General features: G+C 40.6%; 1 protein-coding gene across 7 annotated transcripts in view; it reads left to right on the top strand.

The window, feature by feature from the left end:
- nfic (nuclear factor I/C) overlaps positions 1–26,555 on the top strand; it is a 221,889-nt gene that overhangs the window by 79,381 nt on the left and 115,953 nt on the right. For all 7 annotated transcript variants that reach the window (XM_088622067.1, XM_088622072.1, XM_088622070.1 and 4 more), the window contains exon 2: positions 21,420–21,951. In XM_088622067.1, the coding sequence (XP_088478193.1) occupies positions 21,420–21,951 (532 nt within the window). The remainder of the gene's footprint in view (positions 1–21,419; positions 21,952–26,555) is intronic.

The following is a 26,555-nucleotide window of genomic DNA, read 5'->3' on the forward strand; positions in this document are numbered from 1 at the left end:
TAAAAACAGTTTTCTACAGTAGCTTGGGTCTTACGCACACGTGTTATGATCTCGTGAAGCAGGTTCAATGTCACAAGTTACGGTATGGCCCAGGAACGCAGAAAGGAATGACGAATAATGCTAATGCCGACAGATTCAAACTAAATGGATCAGGATCATTTGCTTTAAAGTATCAAAACCAAAAGAAAACCATGTTCTGGTATGAGTTTTGTCCAGAATGGAAATGTTCAGTTATCAAAGTTAAAACTTTCAAACAAGGACATTTTCTCCTAGTTCTTACTGATTAGGCCAACTGCTGCTTGCTCCTTTTTTTACTGTAAATAATTGAAAGCCTCTATATCCTCATCTTTTGAATAATAAATTATTCATCCAGTTTGAAAGCAGACATAATTTAATTTGGGCTGTCAGATCCTTCCCATAGTAGAGTCAGAGACCTAAATAATTTCCCTACGATTTTGCTGGATTCCACTCTGAGTATTCTAAATCCTCTGATTCAAAATCTTAAAGATCATTTGATTAAGGAGAGGACATGACTTGAAATGAAAAAGGGACTTTCTATATAAATATTATTTCTCTAATTTTAACTTGACAAGTCAAAAAGTGATATAAATGTGGTCGTTAAAATTCATTGAACGTATCTGTCTCAAACTAGAAACTGCAGAAGTAAGAACATTTTAAGCCATAAAAATATATGGCTGCCGTTTCTGTTTTACGTGTGTGAATTTATTTTGTGTTACATCATATAATGATGTACTGTAATATATACCATGTTCTACACTAATATTGGGATGATGATATTTTTATCATCGCACATGTTTTTGCCCTTAATGCTTACCTGTCGTGTTTTCTGGAGATACAGTGCCTTGCGAAAGTATTCGGCCCCCTTGAACTTTTCAACCTTTTGCCACATTTCAGGCTTCAAACATAAAGATATAAATTTTTTATTTTATGTGAAGAATCACCAACAAGTGGGACACAATTGTGAAGTGGAACGAAATCTATTGGATTTTTGAAACTTTTTTAACTAATAAAAAAATGAAAAGTGGGGCGTGCAAAATTATTCGGCCCCCTTGCGTTAATACTTTGTAGAGCCACCTTTTGCTGCGATTACAGCTGCAAGTCGCTTGGGGTATGTCTCTATCAGTTTTGCACATCGAGAGACTGAAATTCTTGCCCATTCTTCCTTGCAAAACAGCTCGAGCTCAGTGAGGTTGGATGGAGAGCGTTTGTGAACAGCAGTTTTCAGCTCTTTCCACAGATTCTCGATTGGATTCAGGTCTGGACTTTGACTTGGCCATTCAAACACCTGGATACGTTTATTTGTGAACCATTCCTTTGTAGATTTTGCTGTATGTTTGGGATCATTGTCTTGTTGGAAGATAAATCTCCGTCCCAGTTTCAGGTCTTTTGCAGACTCCAACAGGTTTTCATCCAGAATGGTCCTGTATTTGGCTGCATCCATCTTCCCTCAATTTTAACCATCTTCCCTGTCCCTGCTGAAGAAAAGCAGGCCCAAACCATGATGCTGCCACCACCATGTTTGACAGTGGGGATGGTGTGTTGAGGGTGATGAGCTGTGTTGCTTTTACGCCAAACATATCGTTTTGCATTGTGGCCAAAAAGTTCGATTTTGGTTTCATCTGACCAGAGCACCTTCTTCCACATGTTTGGGGTGTCTCCCAGGTGGCTTGTGGCAAACTTTAGACGAGACTTTTTATGGATATCTTTGAGAAATGGCTTTCTTCTTGCCACTCTTCCATAAAGGCCAGATTTGTGCAGTGTAAGACTGATTGTTGTCCTATGGACAGACTCTCCCACCTCAGCTGTAGTTCTCTGCAGTTCATCCAGAGTGATCATGGGCCTCTTGGCTGCATCTCTGATCAGTCTTCTCCTTGTCTGAGCTGAAAGTTTAGAGGGACGGCCAGGTCTTGGTAGATTTGCAGTGGTCTGATACTCCTTCCATTTCAAGATGATCGCTTGCACAGTGCTCCTTGGGATGTTTGAAGCTTGGGAAATCTTTTTGTATCCAAATCCGGCTTTAAACTTCTCCACAACAGTATTACGGACCTGCCTGGTGTGTTCCTTGGTCTTCATGATGCTCTCTGCGCTTTCAACAGAACCTTGAGACTATCACAGAGCAGGTGCATTTATACAGAGACTTGATTACACACAGGTGGATTCTATTTATCACCATCAGTCATTTAGGACAACATTGGATCATTCAGAGATCCTCGCTGAACTTCTGGAGTGAGTTTGCTGCACTGAAAGTAAAGGGGCCGAATAATTTTGCACGCCCCACTTTTCATTTTTTTATTAGTTAAAAAAGTTTCAAAAATCCAATAGATTTCGTTCCACTTCACAATTGTGTCCCACTTGTTGGTGATTCTTCACATAAAATAAAAAATTTATATCTTTATGTTTGAAGCCTGAAATGTGGCAAAAGGTTGAAAAGTTCAAGGGGGCCGAATACTTTCGCAAGGCACTGTAAGTGTCTGTTTAAAACCAAAGATTGGTTTTTGTCTTCACTAAAGACTAAAGATACATGTTTTATCTAAAGTATGTATGCTTAATTAGATATTCACGTTTTAAATTTGTTTTCTATTTTCCTAAATGGTTTTGTCTTGTTTCCTTTTGATATCAATGCATTATTTATTAGCTTCTGAATTCTGCAGGGAATATTGTGTGATGTCAGCTCTACTACTCACAGTTACAGATTCTCGACTGCTAATCTGGCAGCACTTTGATTCACTCAAACTTTACTGAGGTGGTGGCCTTAATGAGAATCATTTGCAGAATTGCACGTAAAATAACATAAGATTTTGTTCTGCAAATGTATTGCAGGTGTATTCAGTATTTAAGTGAATTGTAATTTTTGAAACAGACTCCAGTGTACAGGAGTGTGCGCACTCAGTGGTAAATAAAGTAAGCAATTTAGCTGATCATCTGCCTCAACAGCACAGAAATCCTGGAATGCTCACAAGCTCCATTTAAAAAATGCAGAATGAACAAAATGTTTACTAGGACCTGCTTGAAATGTACCATTAGGATTATTTATTGAGAACCCTGCCAAGTGATCAGTAGTAGCCTTGTGGTTTAAAACATTGGCTTTTACCCAGAGGCTTGCTACAGTACTGTATGTAGGCCAAATGTTTGTGTTCACTATGTACGCAGGCCTGTGAAGAATCTTACAAAGATTGGCTCCATGTGTCACAGAAATTCAGTAAGATGCTAAGAGTATGTTTCAAGCTTTGACATTTTAAGAAATTTGTTTTGTAGAAGGTGTGCAGTAATTGGGGACTGTTGTATCAGAGAAACTCTGCACTTCATATTTGTAGGAGACTGTGCAATTGACTAAAGTTTTTTTTTTTGTCAATATGCCAAAGCTTAAGTGCAAAGTACTGTAAGTGAAAACCTTTGAAATCGCAGTTATATGCTCTTTATAATAACATTATAGCAGGTTTTATTTTATCTAGGTTATGCCAAAATCTAGAGTATATACGGCAATGTGGTGAACTGAGCTTACCTCCTGGGTCCAGGGTTTGATTCTGGACTGGGGCACCTTTGTGTGGAGTCTGCATGTTCTCTTCTAGTTTGCATGGTTTTTCAGGGTTTTGCTCTCAGCTGGTGACTCTAAATTGTCCCTGTGTGTGCATGCTACATGACGGACAGGCATCCTGCCTGTACCATAGTCTCGTTTTGCGACCACATCAGCGATAGGCTTAGAAAAACATTCCAATATCTAATCTGTGTATAGAGTCCATTATATAAGTTATACATTTAATTGAACATCTTGGATCAGTTTGTTAAAAACAAAGCAGAATAAAAAAAGGACTGAACATCTTGGATTAATTTGTGAACAACTGAAAATGAAAGCAAAAGTGAGAGATTTTTTTGCTATTTTTATATAAGCCTCTGCCTATCGTTTTGATGTAGCAGCCAACAACAAAGCTATTCAGAAAGAACAACCGGTTTTAGCGAGAAACCTGCTTTATTGGAGTCCTAAAACCAAGCTCAGAGAGGGTTAGGGGTAAAATTAATAAGAAAAAGACCAGCATTTTTGGATTTGATATAGCTGTGGAGCTCTTGCCTCCAAGCAGCAGATAAGTATTGCTTTCAGCTGACAGGGTTTGTGCAGCTGGGATGTTATGTGCTCACCCTTAACAGGGGTAACCTGAGGTAACCTCCTTGCACCCCCTCTCTGCGGTATCAGATGGAAAGACATGGGCGATTTGCATGCCATCAGTGTGTGCTGCCTGACGTGCCCCTGCCAGATATTGATGAACCGTGCAGTGCATTTCCACTCCTGGAAGTTTTGTACCGCTCTTCCGAAGGCTTTCTCTCAGGACAGTGTTGCATTGAGTCCAGTCATAGGAAAATCCCCTGATGCTCTTTCAGACTTTTCTTTTTGCTGTTGGCTTATCTGCTTTACAACTGATTATGTGGTAGCAGCATATAAAGGCGTCCTTACAGTGGCCGTTTTGTGCTGTTAAACTAAAGAGATCCCCATTGAATTCCATTGGAAAATAGATTATTTTAGCAAAATGTTTGCGGTGACTAGAAGGATAGGTTTCTGAATGTATTCTTTGTGCCTGAAAGCCATTTTGTTGTCTCTGAAATTAAGATGATTAAGGTTCTCAGTCTTCAGTGAGCAGCAGCATGTGACTTTTCAGTACAGTACATACAGTAGTACCACATGGGATGAGGCGTGGACCGAAGGGTGACCATGCTTCCTGTTTGTGCTCGAACAGTATTGGATTTGAAGCCTGTCTGGAGTGTCCAGACTCTTCTTTTAAATGGGCTATTTGTCCTCTTTGTCGGAAAGGAAAAAAGCCGCTTAGTCAGACATGCAAGTCAACTAAGAAAATGGGTGGCTGTAATGTAAAGATGTATATTGGCATGCTGGTTTAATACCAGTGATTGTCAGAAAGTTAAAAAAAAAACCCTTTACTCAGCATTGAAGGCCTATGTGAACAGAACACTATCTGAAGCATGTGCTGCTATTGCTGAAAAACAGATCTATTCCAAAATTATTTATAACACTTCAGGATTTTGGCAAACACAAGCCTTAATCATTACTAAAAATCAGAACAGGTAGCATGTATAAATTGTGCCTTATTTCTAATTACAAGTGTGCTTACATGGACTAAGTATTCGGACTAAAGTGGATTCTGAGTAGATAAAGCTGGAATATTAATTTTGAATATCCTTAATAGATGCTTGCTGGAAACAGTACAATTGATTAATCTGTTGTAATGACTAATTTATTGCTGAATGTTGAGTGAGACATGCCGCTCACATACATTAAGATTAATTGTGACCATGCACCTCAGAAAATAGCATGAAGTGAAATTTTAGTTTTGTATTGTGGCTGAAGACAGATAGCATCTTAATCATTCAATAGATCTCTCGTTATGAAGGGCAGTGACAGAATGTGAAAATTGACTCACAGTTACGAAAGTTCCAGTTCCATAACTGCAAGTACATTTGGAAGCTTAATTAACTTTATTATAATTATGATCCTGCAGTGAGAGGACTTTGAAGGGTCAAAGATCAGTTATGATTTCACCTTTATTAAAAGAGTGGATAAAGATAATTTCTGTCCTCTTTCTTACTTTAGAAGTACGATTTTTCAAAGTGAAACAAAAATGTATTTTGTTTGACGTGGGATACAGTGTAAGACAAATACTATTTATCTTTTTTGATAGAATCTAGGCTTTCTAATCTCTCTTTAGAGTGTTAATTCATTGACCTTCTTTGTGACTTACCCAAGTGGGCAACCCTTTCCTCTACAGAACTCTACTGTTCTTCAGTGTGCAGTCCTGTAGTGCAGCTCTGTTCTGCAAACTCCCCTGTCAGCTATCTTATCAGCACTCTATGCTTGTTCCATATCCAGTCGCAGTAGCAGTTTCCATTTAGCTTTTTCAATAATATTGTGATCATTGTAAAAGTTGATGATTAAAATATAGAACAACAGAGTCTTAAAAGATTAAACTCCGGGAAAAAAATATTTGTTTTAAAAGAATGGCATTTGCCTTGAAAGGGATTTTAAAATGACCTTTAACTTAAAGGACAGAGTTGATGAAGGTGAAGAATGCCAATAGGTTAAAGATCTTGCAAGTGTTTGTATAGTAAATAAAACTGTTTTCTCTACCTTTTATAACTTTATGATCTCCCCACACATTAGTATGTTCTTCTGTTTGGCCTTTTTTGTAATGCACAATCATACCTGAATCAGATACTCCACACGGAGGCCTTTATTCTTCATTCTGGGCCCACCATGCTGATCTCTTCTTCTGGTTTATATTCTTGCTTGAGGGATGCCGACTTGAAAAAAGCCTGAGATGGTCAACAAGGTGCTGCTGATGTGCTTTTCTCATGAGCCTCTTGGGAACCTGACCCAGAAATTGATTATGGAGCAATAAAATTGGCATCTTTCACTGTTAGTAATAGGAGCATCTAATTGTGGAAGGCAGTTCTTATTTTTTAAGCCCCATTCGACCATTTAATGAAAAAATACTGATTCGATCTCTTAAGATCTTGAATAAGAAGAGCACAAATTGCAGTTCAGTGAATCTGTCCACCCAGGAAATGATCTGTCCACAGTTCTCAGGGTTCTTTTTTAAGGGCCTGTTATTTCCTCAGTCGTCATAGAATTTATTGCAGGTCTCAGTTTTACCAAGGTGGGCGACTGCTGCCCAGCAAGGAAGAACCATAAGACGTTTTAATGACGTTTATTTGAGTGTTAGCCTAGTCACCAATAAATCTGGGTATTGCTTTACTGGCTCCTGTTTTCTGGTACAGGAACACAGAGAAACTCGTTATTCTTTGAAGTCAGGAAAGCTCTTGCAAAAAAATCATATTGCACTTCCAGGAAAGTTACTGAAAGCCTTTTAACTTTCAGCTTGCATCAGCACCGTGTATTGGAAGGGTTTATCGTCAGTGCTGACTAATGGAAGAGGAGACGAACATAAGAGGTTTCGCGGAGACTCAAATCTAGAATTGCGATTCACACCTCAGGACATTGCACAGTGTGGTGCTGGTGGCTGAGATTCAGCCTTTGTAGTCATAATGGAAGTTGGAGTGGGATGCTGGGTCTAATATCAGCTCTCGGCACAAAGCAGCTCGTTGAAGTGAAACCTGATGGGATGGATACAGTGGCTCTAGATTAGAAAGGCGACTGCATTTCATTAGCTTATTCTTGTAAACAGGACTATTTGACTATTAATATTTGTGCATCATATACAAAAGTGCTGATCAGCCCCTTTCCTTGCCATCCTCATACTATAAAACCAGTACAGTAGGGTACCACTCAGTCGGTCTATTGGGAGAGTTTCCGTTTTGGCCTTGATTCCTTTTGACTTTGAACTGGCTGCCAGTTGCAGCAGGACACAGGGCAGTCTCATGTCGTATGGGCTCGCTTCTTTGAAGAGACCTGCGTTTCTTTTTGTCAGTGGCTTTATTCTTCTGCTCCTGGCGCGGGGGGTTTTGTGTTGGCAGTGGGGAAAGCCACTCTGACGGGCCAGATTTCTATTTTATGCAGCTGTTGAAGGTCAGTTGTATTGCCCATGTGCTGGAGTCACTTGGCAAACACTGAGACCTGACATTGAGGATGATTGAAGAAATAGCGGAGACCGTAAAATTCAAAAGTTATGTGTGCTTATATTTCAGTTTATACTTTTGTAATCTGTGAACACATTTTTTTTCTTTATACGCGGAACTAATTGGTGGGAGAGTAAAGTATAAATCTAATGTCCAAACAAAACAGAAATAAAAAATAATACAATAGAATTTCCTACAGAAAACACAAAATATTGAGAAAAAACATTGCAACAGCAACAATTAGAATCTTTCATCAATTTGTTTTTCAAGGTGGATTTTTTTCTTGGTCAGAAAAATATTCTAAGCAAAAAAGAATCATAAAAAACTGTACCGCTCTGTGATCTTTTGGCAAGGTGAAACTAAAGTACAGTTTACCTGGTTGATCTTTGTAGATTTAGATTGACATTCCTGTAAAAAAGTTTCAGCTAATCTGATTTAAATGACATGCTTTGTGAACATGTTTTGTTTTTCATATTTACTCTTTAAAATGTTATTTTGTTGATAACAAAATCCTATGAAATATTCATGATCACAAGTCTCTGTCAGTAAATTCTTCTTTGCTAAAGAATGCTGAATGTCTGTCTAAATTCAAAGATAGATTAGCCTTAGTAAATCCAGAGCTCCGATGTTAAATTCCTAATCTCTTTCTGATATAACGATGTTTTTAAAAAATGCCGATCAACTTGTTGAAGGATCTAGGGAGAGGGCATGAAAACAGTCTGAAACTAAACACTGACGAGCGTCTTAACTGGCCCCCTCCTCTGGGACGCCCTACAAAGCCACACTTTTGTTTTGAATGCTGATTGGTAGACCACGCTGGACAAGTCGGTCTTTGTAGTTTTTCTTTTCAGCACGTCTGCTGCTAGCTCTGAGAACATCAAATAAAGAAAAAGGTTGCCAGGCCTGTAATTAACAAAGCATAAAATTTGCTTACTGGACGTGAAAGACAGGGCCGTCCTCAGTGGAGACATGCAGTGCGTGCTCTAGCTCTCACTGATCCGCAGACATTTCCGAGACTGGGGAGCCTCCTTCAGGTCCTCTTTCCCACGTACCGACTGCTGGTATGAAGTAAGAATTTCAGGGTATTAAGACACCCTGTTCCCCAAACCAGACGACACTCAGACAGCGTGTTTTTGACATGCTGCTGTCTGTAGCTGGAGAACAAAGAACCATTCAGACCATTCATTTGTCTTTGGGTAAATCTGAATCTTGCCTTAGCATTCCTGTGCTTTGCTCTCGCTTAAAGTATGGGTCTTTGTTTTCTGTATGTTTGTAGTCATGCTCTTTCCTTCAACTTCTAAATAACTGAAAATGTTCTCTGCTGACAGAAGTGAGGCAAATTTCTGGCCAGCACAACAGAAGCAAAATGCTATTCATCTTATAAAAACCTTGACTTATCTTGTGCATCTTTTTGTATTTCATCTAATTTGTTTCTGCTTTCTGCCTCACATCCAGAAGCAGGTGCATTACTTGTCATCAAAATGTTGAGTCCAACACAGCAGAGGCTTTTGAAGATAACTCAATTTTGACCACCTATTGTAGTCACTTGGCCCTCCAGTGTGTCTTACTCTGGTTTACAGCCTCTGCTAGCCCTTTCGCATGTCTCTGGCTGTCAAAATAGGTGAGAACTGGCTACCATGACAGACGGTAAGGTTATGTTCTGAATACTAATAATCTTTTGGAGTGTAGTGAAGTAGAATGCAGAATTCCTGTCAAGCTCCTTATACATTTCCTGAATCTGCTTGCTTGGACCTTTCAGCATTACATATATACACCCCCCAGAGCAGGGGGACGGAAGTCTTTTGTCGGGGGAGAGGGTGCCCTGGCTGACAACTGCAATGCCTGGAATTAAAATAAGAGTAAAACTTATTTTTATCTTGTTCTTAACATGCTGAAAATTATCAATGAAGTCTTTGTATTTTCCTGCTTTCCTGGATGTGCAGAAACATCATAGCTGTTACATTTCTCCTGTAGCTGACAATATACAGTATATGGCCTCTTATTCAACACAGGTTTGACCTATTTGCAGTGCAGTGTCAACCCATGTCACTCTGTCCTATGCCTGTTGCAGGACTGACCTGATGTTGTGTTTGGGTTAGTGTTGTGAGGCATTGAGCTGCTTGTATCACAGATTCCCCCAGTTTGTAATATTGTTCAAATCTGGGCATTGCTCTGACCAGGGAAAGGTGTTGGAAGTGTGCCTTGTGCTACCTGCCATGTGCTGCCACTGAGACTTTTGAGTCTCTTCATTTGACTGTAGGTCCCTCGTACTGGAGGCCCTGGTGAGGCAGGGTTCTGGGACACTGGCAGGGAGACAGAACGAATCATTCTTCCAAAGCCACATGTGATGGCAACAAAATAAAAGGTTCAATTTATATATAACATAGCGGATTCTGGCATGGACTTAACACTGAGCACAACATATAATGATTACACAACTCTTGATATTGCGTCAGTGTTGAAATATGAAAATATCTGGCGTGTGAACACCTGCTGCTAGTCCTCCCTGAAACTGAACCACATTTGCGCTGCTGTCTCATTCTGTAAAGTGATAAGTGGGTGTTCGAGCTCGGATATTTTTTTTTGGAAGGTTTTGTTTTGCCCACACGGGGCTGCAGGAAGGTTTGAAGGCAAGACCGGCGGCGGTGTAGCAGGGGAGCTTTGGCGAAAGTGGCCTGCCTGCCTCACTGAGAGAGGCCTCTGTGCTCGGCTGCAAGGAGCTCCCCCAGGCTTCCCAGGGTCACTGCCTCCTCACAGGGGAGAAGAGCCTCCCTTCCTATTGTGGCTCTGCATGACTGAGGGCTGAATCAGCAAGCGTGGAAGCGAAAGGCGTGATGACTCACAGCTGGAAGCACAGGCAGCATTCCCTTTGACCCACTTGCACTACCTTCAGAGCCTGCAGAAAGCCCAGGGCTTTCTAGGCTGTTAAAGGGGTATGTTAGAACGTTTAGCTGGGCAGAAAATTTAATATGTTGCTGGTTTAACGCTCATCCTTAGTCTGGTATTGGTTTTGATCCCTCCTGCCAGTCTTGCCAAGGAAGAGGCGTGTTCGTCCAAATGGCTCATCTAGTAGCAGGGGTTCTTTTGCAAGGGACCAGTCCAGAGGTCAGATCAGCTTTTTATGAGCATAAGGAAAATGAGTTTTGTGGGCTTTGGGTTTAGGGTCAGGCTGACATTGATCAATACTGCAAAGCCATTAAACAGTTTGTAATATTTTGCAGCTTATTGCCTGTTTGCTTTCACGTGTTTAGTTGAAGTACCTAATGCACACCAATTTGCCATGCTTTCTGGCAAATAGGCTTCCTTAATTGATAGTGTACAGTATCTTGCTTTTCTTGTTCCTTTCACTCTTATATCATTGCTTTGATTGTTCTGGTGGCTGACCTTACTGCAAAGAGCTACCGTGCTATGGGTAGTGCAATGTATTAGTCAGATCCTGGTGGTTTTGCTGTTACAATGGACTTTAGCTGTTTGTTAGACACAGAGAGAGAATGCTGTTGACCTTTATCAAGAGTCTTTGGCAAGGCGCAGTGTATCAAGGTTGGGGGTGGGGGACATCACTGTGACTACAGACTGAAGTGCCACTTTAGTTTGATAGAAAAGCTACAGGAATTCAGAGATGTGGAATGTCTTTGTTTCTTAGCACTGTCCAGCTCCCTCAGTGAATGCAGTGCATCAGAAATATCTTGGAGGGCAAAGTGATGTTCTGGATGGTATAAAAAGTTCAGCAAGTACAAAGTGATGCTAAGAAATAAAGTGAACTATTTTACCATTATCCACTAGCATCACCTTGCTGTCTGGCAAGGTTTTATTTTCACAGGAATCTCCTCTGATGCCAACATTTAGAGTTCAGTAAATATAGCGTAAGATGTGTTTGCAATGTAGTTTGTAATGTGTGTGTTCAAAACACTGCAGATTATGCAGGTTGCTCCTGAATGTGTTATAAGTTAACTCAATACAACAAATAGTGCATTAGCATAAACAGTTCCAGTTTCATCAGGAATGTGGATATTGAAATAGCGGTTTGTCATTTTCCCCTTAATCCAAAGTCTTTATTGCAGTTGCTGTTACTTTACATGTCTCTTTCTTACATTGCTTGCCATGATAACTCATGTTTGCAGTGTCTTGAAAGCTTTTCGAATACTGGTTGCTCAGGAGTTCACAGGCAGTGGAAGTGGAGTCTCTTAGATGGAGTTCTGTGCTTTTGCATCTTTTCTCCAACCTATCCAGCCTGGCAAGCTGCAGGTAGTACTCTTGGGTGTTACTACTAATAGTCCAGCAATACCCACAAGTGCTGCCAAGCAGTGAATTCAGGCCCAGTGGAAGAGACTGCACACAGGCTAATTTGTACCTAGAGAAATTTTCAGAAACAAAGTGCAATGATCAAAAGTGTTCTTTAAGGATTTAGGAATTTGCATTACTAACACATTTGTCTTTTCCTGTCACTACGATCTGAGAAACACTTTCAAAAGATTGTTTGTTTGTTTGTTTGTTTGTTTGCTAGGGCAGTTGGTATGCTTGAGGATCAACTTGGTAAGCAAAACAGTACAGCCCTATTGATTGACTATAAAGCAGAACATGCACAAAGTGCTTGAATTGGGGAAAATGGTAGTGAATTAAATAGCGGGGAAGTGTAGATGAGGTGAAGTGTTCCTTTGACATTTTTTGAATAAGCCATTAAGAAAATGAAAATGCAAATTAAGCAGAAAATGGTGAGAGGCTGTGAATTCTTAGGTATGTGAAGCCTGAGAGCAGGGGCATCTTGCAGGGCAGCACCTGTGCCTTGATGCAGACTGCACATCCTCGGTGCTCCTCAAAGCTTTCCTTGGAAGACAACGTAAATAGACACTGCGCTGTGGGAGTTTCATTTGGCTCTAATCGTCTTGGAGGTGAGACACTTAAAATCTTTGCTTCATGTCTTCGGCGCACCAGTTTTTGCCTGAGCCTGAAAGTAACATCAATGAGCAGCATACACACCAAAGTGAGTGACACTCAGAACCACAGCTGCTTAGTGACGGAAAATACTTTGATTATGAAGAAAACCATGAAAAACCCCTCCTTTCCCTGCCAGGTCCGTCTTCGACCTGTATGCACTTTGCTGCTAAAAAGCTGCTTTTGTGCATAGTTAGACAGCATTTGTATTGAGGTCAAAGACAGCTGTTCTTACAAGTTATTACATTTCTTGTGCCGCTGAGAGTGAAGAGTTCTGGGCCCCCTTTCAAAATTGTATTCTCACAGACCTGACCTCTGTTTAGCAAACTGCAATTTATTTCAGTGGGTGGAAGTTACATGTTTGAACCTGTCGTGCTGTTTATTGGAATTCACCTATTTGGCTGACATTTATATCCAACGAAATAAAATTTACAGCGGTTATAATAACATTTTTGGGTGGTGCAGTAGTTAGCATTGCTGCCTCGCAGCACTCTGGCCTCGGGTTCAATTGCAGACCTGGGGTGCTGTCTGTGTGGAGTCTGCATGTTCTCCCTGTGTTTGGGCGGCTTTCCTCCGGGTGCTACGATTTCCTCCCACAGTCCAAAGACATGGTGGTGGGTGAATTGGCTTCTGGGCAAGTTGGCCCTGGTGTGCGTGTGTCTGTGTGTCTGCCCTGTGATGGACCAGCGCCTGTCCCATCTTGCACACGTTGCTGGCGCGGACAGGCTCTGGCTCCCCTGCGATCCTGAATTGGACCAAGCTGTTAGAAAACAGATGGATAGAAAATTAACTTTTTTTTTCCCCTATTAACATTCTCCGTACCCATTTATATAGCTGGGCTTCCTGGTGCAGTCTGTATAAAGTATCTTCTTCTAGGGCGCAAGAGTACTGTTTTCCTGGGATGTGAGGCACTGACCCTGTGGTCAGCGGTCTGGGCACTGATGTCCAAGTGACCATCACAAGAATCACATCCTTCTGCCATGGCAGCGCTTCTTACTCTCCTGGGATGTACTTTGTCCTACATGTAAAGCTCTTCGGGATCCTTTGGGATGAAAAGCACTATATAAATGGAATTAATTATTAATTATTATTATAATTGTCTCTGCCTGTGATCTGCTGCTTCGTGCAGTCTGATGGCATGGAAAAGCACAACGAAAAGTTTCAGCCAAGACCTTTTTTTACTTTGAAAGGGACTAGCTGCAGGTTTGTCAGTCATGTTTATTTAGGAATTCTGGCTCCAAGCGGTCCAGATTGGCATATTGGTTATTTTTGGAATATGAAGTTATAAAATGGTTAGTTGTGGGACATTGGATTTGTTGACCATTGCTTGTGCTCTTCTGATATCAGAGTTAATGTTTAATTCTGATGTTTTTAGCTGTGGGGAAACTTGAGACCTTGTAATTGTGACTGTGTAAATGATGATTTGCTATTATTAGATTTTACTGCTTTCAACAACTATAAAATGCATGAAAACAAAAGCATTCTCTTTCCCTCACTCTCGCCAAAAGTCATGCTGTGTGAGTTTTATATAAAACTAAATAAAACCAGCAACAACAGAAAAAGGCGTTTTAAGGTAATTTTGCTTTCAGTTTTTATCTCCCTTGCTGTTCTGCTACCTTACAGTAGAAGAGCTCTTTTGGGCACAGTTCATCTTGGGTTTAGGGCAAATTAATTAACTCACATTCGTTTGTCATTGTGATGTTCCATTTTAGCTCTGCCTCCATCCCGGTACAGACAGCCAAACCAGGGCACTTTGCTCAGCTGGTTTAAATTGCCTACAGATTCAAAGAGCATCTGATGCTAAATGAGTCCCACAGCAGACATTTCAAACTGACACAGGACCTTCGCTCCAACCCTCTCCTCACCCCTGGAAGATTTTCAGAAAGATTTTGAGAGCCACCGGTAACAAAGTAACAAAGTTAGTCAATTTGTAAGCAGTTACAGCTGTGGAGGCCAGGACGGCACTTTTTGCTACGTGCTAGATATTGAGTGCAACTGTTGGTTACCACTGCTGTCAAAGAGACCATGAATGACTGACGTCAAGTTCAGAACAAACCAGGAAGCATCGCCAGCAGCAAAAAATGGTCAACTGGTTTCACAAGCACATTGATTGATCCTTCCAAATGAATGAGCGATATGTGCCTGTTTCACAAATCAAAACTGGAGCGGAGTTTGCAGTGAACATATGATATTTCACTTAAGTACGCTTGTCTTTTGCTAAGGTCAATAGAAACATATACTGGGTTTAAAGCACATCAGTAAAGCAAGTGAAATGTATTCCTCTACTCAAAAGCATGTATTTAACTGTTATTGATAGGCCATGTGATATGCAGAGTCAAAGACAAACCTCTGTTTACTGAACCAAAGGGAAAAACAGACAAAGGATCCCTCATTATTTGCACTGTTCGTGATCAATGAGTCCAAGTCAAATATCATCTGCGCTGGATCATGTGATTGCTGGTCTTTTTTTTTCTGCTTTCAGTTCTGTGAATGAAAAACGGGACCTGCAAGAGCAGATAGGAGGCTATTAATTTAACACTAAGAGTTCTGGTGATTGGGCACTTCTAAGATGAAGTTCAGCTCTGCAGAGGAGTTGTCCTTTAATCATCCGGTGCTCAAAAGCTTTTGTTGATGGTTTGTTTCAGATGTCTCTAGGATCAGAAACACTTCAGTGCCGTATTGCAAATTTCTCATTCTAAATCTACTTGAAATTATTTTCCATGCGCCTTGTAGTCCTTGTGCCTGTTTTGGAATTTGCATTAATTGCCAGGATGAGTTTTGTAGATGCCTTTTGAGAATTTTGAATTGTCTTTTGAATTCCCTAAGTCTTTTTTTTTTTCATTTCAGGCTGGAAGTATTTTTATTATTTTTCGCTGTATAAAACCTTTGTTGTTTTTTTCTAAAGCAGCATTTTGTACTGTGATTGTACACCTTGCTCCCTCCTCACTGGACGTAGCCCTTCGGCTGTAACATGGTTCTCAGTTAACAAAGCCGTTCAGACGTCACGTGTGACTGCACTCACCCCGGAAGGTCATCAGAGTGCTTCGGCATTGCCCTTTCCCGATGTTGAAGTGCATGCTTGGTTTTTAGCCCATTATGAGTGATTATTATTTGTTGTTGTTTCTGCCTCAGTAATTCTTTGCCGTCAGTGGTTATACAAGCATGTCTGAGCTGTCATACAGGAACACAGGTAGTAGACAGGCAGTGCACTATTCCTGAATAATGAATAAGTGGGATCTGAGACCTATATTAACGGTCTCGCTGTTTTTTCTGTAGTGTCCTCTTACTGAATTCCTGCAGAAGGTATCATTAGAGTGTAGTCTATGTAACAAGTAGTCAGATGAAATAAATATCATATCTTGGCCTGGTTATTGCAGATCACATCCTGTTGTGATCTAAGCAAGTCAGCCCAAATGTGATATTGCTGTTTCTGGTGTCTATTAGATGTGACTGTTTAGCATTGCTTTACCATTGTTTATCATTACCCTCTCTTAAAACAGCTTTGCTTGTATATCATATACCTTAATTATTCTGATCATGCCAAATTAAAGAGAAAGGACCTGTGAACAGCTAGTTTTACAGAGTGCAAAATTCATCAGTGCTCACCTTAACTGTGAGTGAAATGATTTTATTTTGTTCTGAATGTTTTAGATTAACAGTTAATTTTAGTTCAAAGGATTGAAGGGAGAACGATGTACAGTAAATGATGAGGAACACCTGACAATGACTTTAGTATATATGTTTAGTAAATATGACAGATTACATTTTATATTATCTCTTCATGCATCACTTACCATATGTGATGTGATTAATTGTTTGAAGACTTTGATTAGTGTAAATGAAAGATAGCTTGTTTTTCCTCATCTGAATTAAGTTATATTAACAACAGTCAAAGTTGTTATAATAGTAGATTACCCTAGGGGAGGCTTCACATAAACTGTTTATACTGATAATACACACATTAATACAGTACCTTGCAACAATACTCAAACCCTTGCACAATTTTCACATATTGTTGCATTAAAGCTCGCCACCACGATGCCTTAAAGTAGCAATTAATATTTGTTATATGTACAACCTCCTCCACACATTCAAAACAAGTAAATAGATAATATGAAAGAAAATAGAAGAGTCTTGATTGTATAAGTATTGGAGCTCTTTGCAAAAGTAAATTAATTTAGGGGCACAGTATTACCTTAATGAGCCACACAGTTAGTTGAGAAGCCTCTGTCAGTGTGAAATAAAAGTAATTCACATATTTCAGAATCCATACCTGCCTCTGTAAGGTGAAAATCAGTGGAAAGACTTGAAAACTGCTGTCCATCAGATTCTCAGGCAACTTGAGAGAGCTTGAGCAACATTGCTAGTATGAACGGGCAATAATTGTGAAAGCTGATAGAGATATACCCAGAATTTCTGTGGTGGCTTTAATTGCTGCCAAAGGTATTGCTATCAAATATAAGAGTTTAACAGTGAAACCAATATTGTTCTGTTTTTTTTCCTCTTTAGTTTTTGATTATATTTATTGTAACTTATCTTGCCATTAGACATCATCACTTTGACATTTGACCTTCAGTGTTTGCATCATTTTGTAGTTAAAAGTAATAGAAAGCCATAGGGGGGGACTTTGGCAGTAATTTTATCATACATACTGTATACAACAGTAAGTGATCATACGTGTCCTTGTTTCAAGGTGTGGTCTGTGGGTTCATCATCTCTATAAATAGATGATATTTCCCTGAAATCCAGTCATTTTAGCTGCTGGTGTTGGAAGACTTGGATATTGGGTGAGGGGAGAGGGCCCCAGGTTGGTATTCTAGAGACGAACCACATCAAACCTTTAGCTCTCTGCTTCAGTGCATTTCCCAGGGAACTCAGGCTTGAATCGAAGCAGACCTGCATGTGAAGTTTCAGGGGGTAGCTCTGGAAAAAAAAAAACCTCTATAATGAAGCAAAAATGAAATTGCCCTCTAACTACAGTGCAATGGATTTGAGTTCCCTTTCACAACTATGGAAATGTCTTCAAATCAAGGTTAGAGTCTGAAACGGAGGACTTAATTAATGTTTACTTTTGCCTTAGGAGTGGTTAGTAGCTGTGCCAGTTCAGAATGGAATAATAAAAGAAATTCCAACCGCTGGGGAGGAACATGTCTCTGGGCAGAGTTTTTTTTTTTCTGATGCAATGCCTATTGTGAACGTAAACCGTTCAGGAGGAGCTACGAGGGAGGTCTTGTAGCACACATTAAATATTAAATTTCTCCCTGCCTTGAAGAGAAAATAAAGGGGGTCTTGTCGGGTTGTGCTTTGACTTTCTTCCAGGATCCTGTGGTATTATCAGTTTGCTAAAATATACATCCTAGCCTACATTAACAAGGAAAAGGTTTATATTTACTTAAGCTAAAATGAAAACTCTCCTGCTTGACATGAGCACTAGACCACCAGCTTATTCCATATTCTTTTATATACGTTGCAGTTTATATTATTCCTTGGCAATTGGAAGTAGTTGTGTTCCGTATTTAAGAATTCTGAAGCCCTCATCAGATTGTCTCCAGCCAGGCTACATCTCTGGTTTCTCTTACTAGAATTGCTCTGTGCTCTCTGGGTAGCTTTGGTAATTTGCACAGTAACTCTATAGTTTGTGATCCTGCTTCTGCCCCTGTCTGTATTAACCAAAAAAGAACCTTATTTTAGCAGATTTATTTAAGACAACAGAAAAACATTACGCTCTCTTTCACTACAAAAATAGATTCAAGAATCGGATTTCCTGTCAAGAGCAAAATTTGAATCAAAAAGTATTAATTTCAGCCCAAGAAACTTGAGGGTCAGAGAAGTAATGAAATGGCTCCTGTCTGACATTGCGGTGGTTTCTGAGTCATTTTGATACAGCAGTTTATTTTGTTAATTTAGAAAAAAAAAGACTAAAACCACCTAGCATTTCTCTCCCAAGTTCACCAGGCAGTCTTCTGTTTTTATGAACTGGGTTGTGGCAGATCTGTTTGAGTTGTTTCTTCAGAGAATACAAACTCGAGTAATCTTTTAAATCACCACAGAACAGACTTTCATTGTTAACCTTTTCAAAGCATTCTGTCTTTGATGATTTTTTTAATGCAATCATTTTCCCTGGAACAATTTGAGGGACAAAACTTTCCAGCTCGTCTGTAGTCCAGATTGATTGAATTTTAAGCGTGCCACGTAAATGTTGTTTCAAGGTTTCCACTAAACAGAATGCCTGAAATGTGCAGAACGCAGTTTAGAATTTATCGTTTTTGGGAGAATCGTTGGGCCTGTTGGCAGCAAAAGAAGTGTGTAGTCAGATTACTGCAGTGCTTCAGTTCAGACCCACTTAAAAGAGGATGAATTTGACAATGGGAGTGGTTTGATGTTGAAAAATCTGGAAAGTTTGACATTCCACAATGCAGTGGGAAAGGATATCCATAATATTGAATTATTGTAATTGTTTTATTAATTGGGCTTTCACAGTGTCCATAAAGCAGGGCTATTCCAGCTGCAACAGACTTGGTGTGTTCTCAGCCTTTTTTGATCATAGTATGCAATAGATTCTGTCATTTTAACAGTGATTATTTGATTGATAGTAGGGCAGCTAAGAAGTTAATTATTTTTTCAGTAAGATATTAATTTTAACTGGGACAGTGATTTAGTAGGACCACAATTATCACACACTGAAAATATCAGTACTTTATTTGGATATTTCCCTTATAAATAAAAATACAAAATGTTAGCATTTGTGTTGCTTAGGACTCATCTGTGGTGTGCTTAAGTGGCTTCCTTGTGAGTATCAAAAATGGGGCCAATATTTATTAGAATTTATTATAATATTATTATTAACTTCATTAAACATTGGTGCAGTGGAATGAGGAATTAATCTTGCACATCCAAGCTTGTTTCCTCCATGAACACCTCAGCCACACAGCATTGCTGTCTAATTGACTCAACTTTCATGTTTTCCGGAGAGTGGGATTCATTATCAAAAAGTATGGGGATCATGAGATCTCCTGTGACAAGGACAGGACATCTGCTTTTTAAGATTTATTTAAAACTGATGTTCAGCACTCGCAATGTGCACGACGCAGTAACGGCCTGAGACAGCTGGAAGCATTTAAGTTGTTGTGCTGTTGAGTGCAGCACAGAGTGTTTATTGTATGAAAGCTGCAGTGTGCCACAGTCATGTTCAATTTTACTCTCAAGAGTAAGTCATAAGGGACTGCTGGCTACGTTTTCCTACAATGCTGGGCAGATCCTTGTGATTGTTTGTGTCCATGACATGCTTTAAAAATGTAAGATGCACGTGTGTGTATATTTATCTAATGTGCTTATACACACTCTCATTGGATAGAATATTAGGAACCCTCACCCAGTGTTGGTCCTCAGTGAATGTGGCCAGTATTCCACAGAGTTGTACAGTGTTTGCTGCCCAGCGCTTTCACATTCTGCTGGCAAGCTTTTGGCATGGGGTTGTGAAGAGAGCATGTAGGCTTGAGCTGCCTGAGCTTCTGTTTTCAAGAGAACTGAGATCTGGGGTTTGTTTGGAAGGGGGAAAGTACTGAAGGACGGGCCTATTACAGGGAGATTCTAGTCACTTTATGGGGATTTACTAATATTTTGGCCAAGAAGCATGTGCCAGTTATCCAGATTTTAATTTTGAAACTGTTAAAGAGTTTAATAAATTCACTTGAACTCTTAGCAAATTGGCTGCAAGCAAAACGTTTTACGTATCTCTTCAAAACAGAATGTAACTTTTATAGTACCACTGAATAAGAGTATAGAGAGGCTATATAAGAAAGGTTTCATGGTTAAAAATTTGAAGATAGTTCAGTGAGTATACTAAAAATGAGAAACATCTGTAGCCAGTGTCTCTTTAACTTTATTCTGCACAAGAACAGATCACCCATCCACAAGGAGGAATATTAAAATCATTTTCAAATCATATTTCTCTGTAGCTCAAGATCTGCAAAATATATTAGGTCACTTTGCAGTAGCATTTTCGTTTACAAATTACTGCTTAATGGACAATGGAGGAAAGCATGTGGAAATGTGGAAGTAATTAGTGACACCAAATGAAAGTTACTGAGCTATAGGTCTTTAAACGGTCAAATAATTACAACTGGGGAGTTCTCTTAAAGGCATACAGATGTATCTTTAGTTTTTAAAACTTCATACCATAAAACTAAAGAAGTATGACTGGGTGTTTTGTGTTTTTCACTATCAGAAAGCCTCTTATATACCCGTTTTTTCTGCAGTATATAGTGTAGGACATAGGGTAAATGCTTAAGAAGACTTGGAACCTTGCTTCTATTTCACATAAGTATTTACTTAACATTTGGAGCAAAGTCAGTGATGTTATCAGCCACTTTAGAGTTGTCTTTATCTGTATGCCAGAATTTATAAACAAAAAACCACCTTGTTTTCGTGTCAAGAACATTTGGGCTTTTATCTGTTATTCGTACTAATGTAAAGGATGATTTAATTATTGTAGGTTTCAGTGTTTATACTGTACGTGGACTGCTTTTATCACAAACCAAAGCAAATCCTCGTCTTAGCATTTCAGCCATGTGAATCTGTAAAAATAACAAAAATAAACTTCTACAGGGAAGGAGCAAGTAAAGGTTTATTTCATGCTGAAAAGAGAAGAAAGGAAACACAGTGTTTCGGCTGTGGAGCCTTCTTCGGGTGTAAGAAAGACTGGGCAGTAGTAAAGATCAGATCTTTGCTGACTGCCCTGTCTTTCCACAGGGAAGTTGCGTGATGAACCTTTAAAGCCAGTTTTAGAAGTACAATCCACAAAAACAAATGGCAGAAAGTAGCTCTCTGTCAGCAGATCCAGTGTGATTGTTATCTGAAAGCCTGTCTCCCTCCGGTTCCCCCCCCAGGATGAGTTTCATCCGTTCATCGAGGCCCTGCTCCCTCATGTGCGGGCCTTCGCCTACACCTGGTTCAACCTGCAGGCGCGCAAGCGCAAGTACTTCAAGAAGCACGAGAAGAGGATGACGAAGGACGAGGAGCGGGCGGTGAAGGACGAGCTGCTCAACGAGAAGCCGGAGGTGAAGCAGAAGTGGGCCTCGCGGCTCCTGGCCAAGCTGCGCAAGGACATCCGGCCGGAGTGCCGCGAGGACTTCGTGCTCTCCATCACCGGCAAGAAGCCCTCCTGCTGCGTGCTGTCCAACCCCGACCAGAAGGGCAAGATGCGCCGCATCGACTGCCTGCGGCAGGCCGACAAGGTGTGGCGCCTGGACCTGGTGATGGTCATCCTGTTCAAGGGCATCCCGCTGGAGAGCACGGACGGCGAGCGGCTGGTGAAGGCAGGCCAGTGCACCAACCCCATCCTCTGCGTGCAGCCCCACCACATCAGCGTGTCTGTCAAGGAGCTGGACCTGTACCTGGCCTACTTCGTGCAGGAGAGAGGTAAGGGTCCTGTGGGGCAGGCGTTCCTAGCTGGATGTGAAAGCTGGCCACGATATTGAAATCGCTGGGGAGGGGGCACATCGGGAGGGAGCAGCATGTTTTAGAGCTAGAGGCTTTAAACTTACACCTGCTGTCGTTTTCACAGCTTTCTGTATTTCTGCAAAGGGTGACGCGTTGGAATTAAGAGACTGTGCGCTTGCCGCAGCCCACTCATAGTAAGCAATGCCAGCCTTTGCACTGATGTGACTCTGGACATTCCTGGTTCCGTGTGCATGGACAAGTACCTGACTGTAAAACTGCAAGGCAAGAGTCCAGAGTGTTTGCAGCACAATGTGCTTTGTAGGAGGGGAAGCTCAAGTGAAAGGCTGTTGCAGGCTGGCTTGTAATACTTCGATACCACGCGTTGGAAATATCATTGTATTGGGTAATTCCGAAGGTTAACTACAGTTGCGTCTTTTGTGATGTTTTTCTGGAACTTAACGTAATGTGTGTTCCTGATCTAGGCAACCACAAGCTTTTCTCTGAAAAGTGCAACACTGTCCCTCTTTTACAGAAGAATAAAGTTCCATAAGTGTGCAATAAATTCTTTATTAGTTATTATTAGTAGTATTTCAGGTGGGTAGCTGCGTCAGTTTGCGTAGGCTGCAAAGGAACAAGTAATAGGTTTATTCCATGCTGAAAAAAAGAAGAAAGAAAACACAACGTTCTTCAGGTGTGTTCAAGGCTCCACGGCTGAAATGTTGTGTTTTCTTTCTTCTTTTTTTCAGCATGGAATAAACCTCTTACTTGTTTATTAGTAAGATTATTAGTTTGATCTTCCAGTCACCCCATGATATTTTCTTCCCCTATGTTTAGTGTCAAGAGAAATAGGTTTAGAAGACAACTTGTTTTTAAGGAGATAGGCCGATGCAGGGTCAGAAGGATTTACTGTACTTTGAAAAGTTATTATTGTTTTTCTACACAAAATGATGCTAAAAGGTGTGAATAACATCCTCAGAGGGTTCACTGTGGATCTGGAGGAATGTGTGAAGCACTTAGACCTGAAGTCATCCAGCTAACCAGCTGACAGTGTCAGTGATACCTACTGAGGGTATTTAAGTGAAGGTCTCTGTGTTCAAACAGAGTGTAATCTTTAAATAAGGCTGTATTTAAAATATAAGGGCTGGAAAACCACAGTGCAAAGCCTTGGCAGAATAGGAAAGAATTCTCTTGAGCCAAGTTTACTGCAATAAATCATTTTAAATGAGATTCACTCCAGCTTGAATGCCAGCTTTAGAGATGTGTTAACATTTACAGTGTCTTATATATAAAGGGGTGTAGCCTAGTAGTCAGGCAAACGCCAGCAGAGGCTTTTTTTTCAGCTTCTTAGGAGACTTGTAGTCTGACTTGAGGGGAGGTAGTTCACTGTATTCAGCCTCTGCAGATTTAACTTCATAACCAGTCCATCAGCAGCTAGCGAAGAGCGCCTTTTATTCGTTTTGTGTCTTTGCGGCACTCTGTAGATCCTAATTCACTGAAATTCGCAGGGAAGGTGATTTGAGTGGGTAGACTAGAGAAAATAAGTAAAGCATTTCTCAAAGGAACAATTTTTATTTTGTAATTGGTGAGATCAGTCCCCTTGTCTTTCAGGAAATCATCCGAAACTGTGGCCTGCTGTAATATTAGTACCAGTCGCATTTGCTTACCGCATGGCTTGTGAACAGTAGCTTCTGGTTTACGGAGTAAAGCTCTCAGACGTCTCTGACACGGCTTTGAAACCTGTTTTTTTATGATTCTTCCATAACACCCCGGTGGTTTTGCAACATGTCACAGAGCGCATTCTAACAACCTTGTGTGGAAGAGAAACCAGGGTCTGTCCTGGAGTCTGTGCCTGAGGCCCAGGCGGCCTTGCTCCAGGGGCATACCTGGAGACATTGGCTCCTCCGCACGTGTTGTGGAGCTCTGTGTTTGCAAACGTAACCCCATGTCTGTTTTTCACTCTTGCAGCCTGCTTGGCACAAAGCAGGGCTGAGGGCTCTGCAGTGTCTCATTGTCGACCATGAACAGTGACTCAGCAGGATCTGCCTAAATGGCTTCAGTTGGTACAATAGATAATAGAGACGCATGTCTTTACCTCGGTATGATTTCCTTTCCAAAGACAGGCACTTTTATATCCAGGCTCTGCAAAAGGATCCGATAAGACAGTATCCGTAATATGGTGCAAAGCAGGGATCATAGATGCACAGCTTGTACTGCTTCCTTGTACTGTGGACACACACAGCTAATCTGTAACTTTCACAATAGATCTACTCACGGTCACTACTGTTGACAACAACTGTTAATCAGCATTGAGATCTGTTCCATAAAATCACTGCACCTGCTATAAAAACATGTCATTTTCTTGATAAGGAGTTTGTGAATTTGTTGCAGTTACAAGTGACCAGTTTGTTTTGATGCATATATCCAGAGGCCACAGTGCCACATGTGTTTAGTGCTGTGGTTTGTGTGCGATGTACCTTTCTCACATGGTAAGTGACTTTGAAAGTCTTGCGTTTGCCACTGTGTGGCCGTAACCTTTCTTATATGGGTGCTGGTGGTTTTTCCCCCAAAAGTTTTTTTCCCTTAAAATGTATTGACAAAATCACAACTTGAAGGATTTTGCGTCAGATTAATACTAAAAATTCTCAATCAGCGTCCCATTTGGCATGAGAATAGTGTATAACTTCAGAATTAAAACTTTGTAATATACAGTAAGTTTAGCTGCAAAAATAAGCATATCTACAGAATTGTAATAATTAGTAAAATGTTTATTTTACAGCATTAGATCAGGTTAGCCTTGAGTTAGAAGGCTCTGTCCATTAAAAAGACAGAACCAAAGCTTATTGTTTCCAGTTAGCTAGGATATTGTGTAAATGACATCATTTCCTTGTGCACTGTAGAACAGTGTGATCATTCCAGATCTTATAAATGAAAAGAAAAAACTTTTTTTTTAAAAATGGTTTGTATATTTTTACTTGTGGAGAAAGAAGATCGGGCAGCACGCTGTTTAATGTTGTTGTTGGTTACAGCGCAGCTAATGGGGCAGTGAGGTGTGGAGTTGTGATAAGGCTTGCAGTGCTCGCGTAGGAGCAGCAGGGAGAACGGTCTCGGGGATGAGGCGGGAGAGAGGGAGGGAGAAGCAAGAGCAGTGGGCAGCCGGGCTGGTTCCTTCCTGTGTGTGTCGTCAGCAGCAGCGATCTCTCCGGGCGACTCCTCTCTGCCACTGACGTTCCTCCCCCATAACCCCCCTCCCCCCCGCGACCTTGACCCCTAGACGTCTGGGTCACCCAGGCGGCCTCCCAGTCACCTGACCTCCCTAATAGCCTACAAACCCTTGGCTGTAAATACTCTGCTGCTCTGATAAGGAGCAGTGGGCTTTTCACTTTCACTGCTGGGGAAGGGAGGGGGGGAGAGAGAGGAGCGAGTGAGCAGCCCAGCAGTTGATCTTAAAGGCACAGCACGCTCTCTTTCACAAAGATCAGCTGTTCCTGTCCTGTTGCACCCCCCAGATTTACATAAGGGGAGAATGCTGAGCTCTGTTGGCACGAGACAGACTCAACCGTGTTTCTGACCAGTCTTTTGTTTTTTTTTTCCTGCTTTCTTGAAGCTCTTGCAAATGAAGCAGCGTCCATGACAAAAGGTCTTTGTTTCAGTGAATGATCCAAGGTATACAATGACAGTTTCTTTAAGCACCCGGCAAAGAGGACAGATTCAGCACAAGACTCTCCAACCTTGCTTCCCTGAAAACTGGTGATTTTGTGTTGTTTAAGTTCAGTAAGGTTCACATTTAACTTATACACTGTAGCTGCAAGTCATTTTAGGGATTTACTTGCAATTATAAATATTTGGCCTCGACGGTATTTCGGTTAAAAAAAAAAGTGATTTTTTTTTATTGTTAAACTTGCAAATTACATCTGCAAGTTTGTGAAGTTCAGGCTCTAGTGTCACCGAAGTTGACAATTATTTTAAGTAATTAATTAGTAATTATTTTACTAATTAAATAATTACTATTTTACACAATGTATCAGTAAGATAATTTTACTGGTCTCATGCATTCCACAGCCTTTTCTTTAAAATATAATTGCAAGTTTAGACAACGCTAGTTTTAATATTTGCTTCATGAAAAATGTTGTGTGTTTTTTTTTTGGTTCAAAATACTGTGTAGCCCTTTGCTGACTGGCTTTATCAGCTTAATAGGTAGAGCAGGATATACTTATCTGCCTGAAAGCAGCAGTCATTAGCATAGCCTGGGGCAGGTGGGCAAGGCCAGACTTCAAGCTCTGAGCAACCTACACATTCCTGCTGCTTCTTATAAATGCTTTGCCTTGTGTGGCAGACACAATCAAAAACACCACCTGCGACTGAATGTGTACTGGGAAAGCAGGCACCATAAAACAAATTTATATCTTACACACTTACATTTCAGAAATCCAGTCCTTCTGTAATCTGGATGTGCCCAAGATTTCGTTCGAGAGGAAATATCTGTGAATGAGGCACAGCATTTCTAAACCTGTCACGTCAGCCAGCGTGGAGGCTGCTCAAACAGCTGTAGACTGTTTCCGCCTCATGTGACAAGGTTCTAATGC

Source organism: Lepisosteus platostomus, chromosome 27 (assembly GCF_059453375.1).
Source record: "Lepisosteus platostomus isolate fLepPlt1 chromosome 27, fLepPlt1.hap1, whole genome shotgun sequence".
NCBI lineage: Eukaryota > Metazoa > Chordata > Actinopteri > Semionotiformes > Lepisosteidae > Lepisosteus > Lepisosteus platostomus.